At 30.1% G+C, this 6,000-nt stretch overlaps 1 protein-coding gene across 1 annotated transcript in view; it reads right to left on the bottom strand.

Annotated features, from left to right (window-relative positions):
• IleRS (Isoleucyl-tRNA synthetase) overlaps nucleotides 1–6,000 on the bottom strand; it is a 74,847-nt gene continuing 68,847 nt past the window's right edge. Inside the window, exons 30-31 of the mRNA XM_067271018.1 lie at nucleotides 2,604–2,727; nucleotides 1–209 (exon numbers count right to left, since the gene is read on the bottom strand). Of these exons, the coding sequence (XP_067127119.1) occupies nucleotides 72–209; nucleotides 2,604–2,727 (262 nt within the window). The 3' untranslated portion in view covers nucleotides 1–71. The remainder of the gene's footprint in view (nucleotides 210–2,603; nucleotides 2,728–6,000) is intronic.

Genomic DNA, 6,000 nt, shown 5'->3' with positions numbered 1-6,000 from the left:
TCTGGTAACAGTAATAATTTTATTTAATTGTAACTGTTATAAAACTGCATACAATTATAATTACTTAAGAATTATTGTGGAAAAACATATAATGTATGCATGTGTAAATTAGACAATTCTTCTACAGATAAGTTATTTATTTCATGTTGCTTGTCTCTGTTCCTGTAGATTCCAATTTTCATTCCATGTAACCCAAATAAGGTTTTTACCTGAAAATATTTTCAACATTTTAAAATATGTTTGTTTGTTTAACAAAATTAATATTTAAACAAATTATATTATGCATTTAAGGTAAAATACTTAATATTTTTTAATTATAATAATGTATTTAATTGTTTTTTTGAATCACTTAAACACTTGTATGCTGTTATAATGTTTCAATTTTTAACTATAATAATAATAATAATAACTCTCTTGTGGTCACCACCTAGTCGTGGTGGGAGAGCCCAGTAATTTTACTGAATCATAGAGCAATGCAGGCTGGAGCACAAGCTCCTGGTAGGGATATTCATGCCAGTAAGGTCTATAGGGAGAAATGAAGCTAAGGGTGACCACACCCACATTCTGTGGAGATATTTATCGTGGTAGTAACCAGATCAAAGTGTGATACCGACTTGGATGTCACCCGGGTTAACAAGGTCTGCATTCGTGGGTTAGGCAGAGGGTCATGTTCGAAAAATAGGCCGCAGTCTCCCTTGGTTACCAGTGGCGAAAGCAGCACCGGCCCAAGCATGGCAACTGCAATGCCCTCAACAGGTGTGGTTGTGGTCACTCTTAGCTTCATTTTTCCCCATAGACCTAACTGGCATGAGTATCTCTACCAGGAGCTTGTGTTCCAGTCTGCATTGCTCTATGGTTCAGTAAAATTACTGGGCTCTCCCACCATGACCAGGTGGTGACCACAGGAGGGCCCATTATCCAACATGTTAAACAACACACAATATGGTTACAATATCAGACATGAAAAAACAACACAGTTTACACTGTCACATCTCATGTACATGGACGACATAAAACTTTATGCATCCACACAAAAACAACTTCATCAACGCCTACAAATCACACATTCATACACCAAGGACATACAAATGGAATTTGGCCTAGATAAATGCAAAACACTTCACATAGAAAAAGGAATCCTGAAGAAAAAAGATTTTGCACTTGGAAATGGAGACATTATTGAATCCATGGAAGAGGGCGAGTTCTACAAGTATTTAGGATTCCAACAGGCCAAACTAACAGAACATACACAAATAAAGCAAAGATTAATTAAAGAATATCAAAGTAGGTTAAATGCTATTCTCAGAACACAGTTAAAGCAATAAACACATATGTCATCCCAGTACTTTCATATTCTTTTGGAGTTATACATTAGACTCACACAGATCTTGAGCAACTCCAAACAAAAACAAGAACAACTTACTAAGCATAAACATCATCATCCTAAATCCACCACAGAAAGACTAACCTTCCACGTAAAGATGGCAGACGTGGCCTGATTGACATAGTTAACCTTCACTACAAACAAATACAGTCACTGTGAGAGGTTTTCTACAAAAAACAAGAAACATCATAGTTACATAAAGCAGTAACTCTAGCAGACTCAAATAACACACCATTAAACTTACACTCACATCATACGGACACAACACAACATATAAAAAGCATAGACACCATTAAGCAATCATAGGCTCAAGAGGTATTCCATGGCAGGCATCCTTACAACCTGGCCAAGGATTTTGTTGACAAAACTGAGTCAAACAGCTGGTTAGCTCGGGGATGCCTCTTTGGGGAGACGGAAGGATTCATGATTGCCATACAGGATCAGGTCATAAATACTAAAAACTGACAGAAAACACATACTCAACGATACAACACTCACAAATGACACATGCAGAAAATGTCATATCATGCCAGAAACTATACAACATATCACTTCCAGTTGCAAGCTCTTGGCACAGACAGATTATTTACACAGATATAATCAAGTAGCAAATATAATACACCAAGAGCGTGCAAAGAAACAGAAGTTAGTAGACATCCACAACATCCATCATACTACAAATACATTCCACGTATTGGAAAACAACACACACAAAATGTACTACGACAGAGCCAAAATCACACATAAAACAATTTAACACAACAGACCAGACATCACACTCATTGACAAACAATAAAATCACATACATTATAGACATATCCATTCCAAACACTCACAATGTACAAAACGCATGCACTGAAAAAATTAGCAAGTACACAGAACTCGCCCAGGAAATAAGGCATCTGTGGAGGATGGATAGGGTGCTTATTGTACCTGTCATTCTCTCCGCTACAGGTGTGATACCACACACACTACACAAAAGCCTGGGCACATTACAATTGAATAGAAACACATACATCACACTACAGAAGGCCACTATATTGAATACATGTCATATTGTGAGAAAATTCCTGAATACAGACACACACACTGATACACTTCTTTAATTTCTGTTTTGGTTACTATGCCTTGACTTTGGTCTGGCATAGTACATAGCCACTGGTGTTAACCGAGTATATCTCACTTAACCCAACACAATAATAATAATAATAATTTGTACTTGTTTTTGTAGTTCCTTTCCATTTAACATAAAATTTCCAATTGGATTTTCTAGCAGAATGGTTCCTCGATGATTTGTAGCACCCAACTGTGGCTTTAATTCACATAATTCTACATTAACAAACCTATAATAGAATAATAAAAATATGTCTATTGAAACCATCTACTTCTGAAAATAAGAATGTAGTAGTTCTGTACTTCTATGAATAGAAAACCAAACAACACTTTAACTCAGTTTAAAGTGGACTATTGGGTCAGTATTAAAGTATCAGAAAATGAGTGCTGGCCCAAAAGCCCCAATACTAATCTTAATTTTTAGTTCACTGAAATAAAAAAAACCTGTTATGAAATAATTTTAGTCAATAATATTAAGTAAAGAATAATAATTATTTATTATTTAACATTTTTAATATTTATTTATTAGTATGTTTTGAAAATAATTATATGATTTTCAAAACGTTAATGAACTTAATTTTTTACAACAGGGAACTTAGGAGATGTACCATAACAAGAAGGGAATTAAAAGAAAAGGAAAATACAGACTATGAAGAGAAGATCGAACGTCAGATACAAAGACATCTTGTTGATATAGATTATCTTAAGATACACATTAGAGAAAAAAGAACACTTAAAACTTTGTCCTTACCAAAATCAATTGAGAAAGTGATACCCAACAGGGAAATAAAAGCAATTAACCTTAAATATTAAAAGCTGCAATTAAATATAAATATATAAAAATTACAAAAATAGAAGAGAAATTAAGAAAATTAGGTATTATTTTATTTATTTATTTATTTATTACGCATACTGGATTTTTATTCCTTGATGCGGGGAGCAAAACCATCTCCCAAAACAAAACACTTAAATACAATAAACATAATCAAACAAAATTGTACAATGATAAATAACAATTTAGTTGTAAAATAAATTATATAAAATTTACAAAATCAAAGACAGTAATTAAATAAAGTTTAAAGTTCGGGAGCATCTGTCAATATAATACAAAATACCAAAAAATAGAAACCAAAATGGCAAATTGCTTACCTATAAATAGAAAAAAATTAGTATCGAAGACACAGCACTGACAGATGCTCCCAAACAGCACCAGCAACAAGGCTAGATTTATAGTAGAGGAATCATGCCCCCTAAAACAAAATTTTAACAGATTTTCTTAGAAAACAAAATACATTAAATTTATAACAAGGTTTCGATAAAATTTTAAGAAAAAAAGACCTGGTAAGAACTTCGCAACCAAAAATTTCTTTATGTAACACTTTAAGACGCCCACATTTAACCAGAATATGCCAGGCATCCACAATTTCTTTCTCAACACAAAAGTTACACAATTCTCTCGAGTAATTATTTAAAAAGTTTAACGAATTACACCTAGCCTGTATAAATAAACACAAAATATTAAGGGAAACATCTTGATTATATAAAGAATTATCAAAAAACGTAACATTCAAATTCTTATACCAACAATTATATACGCTTTTATTTATTTTTTCATTTATATTATATAAAAAATTATCAAAAATGTTTACAAGGAGAAGAGACCAGTCCATTAGATCCAAATCATCATTAATAAAATTAATACCATGATTATTGCATGAATCAATAAGATAACATGTCCAATCTATAGACTTTTTGTTAAGTATAAATTTCAGACAAACCTTACTCAGACGATAATTATTGAGCTTAGAAATTCTATTAATCCAATTTCTTATCCTACTAAATATTATAAGTTTTATAGGGGTCAAAGCACATTCCATCATAATTAAATAACCTGGTGTACAACGAGGTAAATAAAATAAGTTTTTAATAAATTCAGTCTGTATACCATCACATTAGTCAGATTAAAACCCCAAATCTCTGAAGCATATAACAAAGAGGGCAAAACCACAGTTTTCAATAAACGTAATTAGGTATTAAACAAGATATTAATCTAGAAGAATTAGAACAAGAATCATTAGATAATTATCAAAATAATAAAAATAAAAGACTAAGTAAAAGGTTTGAATATCCAGAATTTAAAGAAGTGAAGAAGTGGAAAGATAATTTAGTACTAAACAAAACTGATATAACAATTCCAAGAAATTTGATAAGAACACTACAAAATGGATTAGACTTTAATGGTCCAAATCAATGGAATACGCTAGACATTATATCACATCTGGATTATATATGTAGTAACATAAAATTACCAGAAAAAGATAACAACAACATAAAAATAGAAATTAGTAATAAATTAAAAAATTATATGAAAGATGATAAAGGAAAGAAAAAGGTTACTGAAAAATTGTATATTAAATATAGAGATAAAATTGAAAAATTAAAACCTTCTTTAAGGAAAACAATATAGAGATTATAAAAGCAGATAAATCAAAACAATTATTATAGTACAAAAAAAGTGGATTCAAACCAAAAAATTTGAAATAGTTAATAATGGAGATTTTGAAGAACTGCCAATAGATCCAAAAGAAGCCATTTATGTAGAACTCAAAAAGAAAGAAAGAAAAAAAAAAAAGGGTAAATAAGCAATATAAATTAAATAAAATAAAGAAAGAAGAAAAATAGTATGTTTTAGTTAATGAAAATAGTAGAACTCCAATATACAATTGAAAACACATAAGCCAGGAGAACAAATAAGACCCATCACTGACTTTAAAAATTCCATCTTATATAACTTAAAAAAGTATTTAAAATAAAAATTACAAAAATATGAAAATTTGGAATATACAAATTAAAAATGCAGATAAACTTATAAAAGAAATGAAGAATATAAAAATAAATAACAATTACAAATTAGCAAGCTTAGATATAATAAATATGTATCCTTCAATAACATGGGATAATAGAAAGCACACTAAAGGAAATTAAAATGCAAGAGGAGGGAATAGACTTAATAGAATTTGCTTACAGGAGCAATTATTTTGTTGTAAATGAGAAGTTTTATACACAGTGAACAGGTATCAGCATGAGGTCCATCAAGGTCCCAAATTAGCAGAACTTGTCAAGGTATATATAGATCAAGAAATTAATAATATTACAGGTATAAAATTTTTCAAAAGATATGTAGATGATATAATTATCTTATACGACCAAACAATAATAAACATAGAAGAAATAGAAGAAAAAATAAATAAATAAACTAAATAATGATATCAAATTTAAAGTCTAAAAAGAGGTAAATACAGAAATAAATTATCTTGACATAATGGTAAAAAGAAAAGAAAAGAAGCTGGAATTTGAACCATATAAAAAGCCATGTGAAATAAGGAAAGTTATAAATTACAATTCAAACACTCTGCAATATATAAAAGAAAATATATTTAGTATGGAGTATAAAAAAATTTTAAATAGACAATACATTGCAAGAAAATAAAAAATATATCAAC

Source organism: Centruroides vittatus, unplaced genomic scaffold (genome assembly GCF_030686945.1).
Source record: "Centruroides vittatus isolate TY-2023 unplaced genomic scaffold, ASM3068694v2 contig_391, whole genome shotgun sequence".
NCBI lineage: Eukaryota > Metazoa > Arthropoda > Arachnida > Scorpiones > Buthidae > Centruroides > Centruroides vittatus.
Note: the sequence above shows the minus strand (reverse complement) of the source record. Positions and strands in the feature narration are given on the sequence as shown.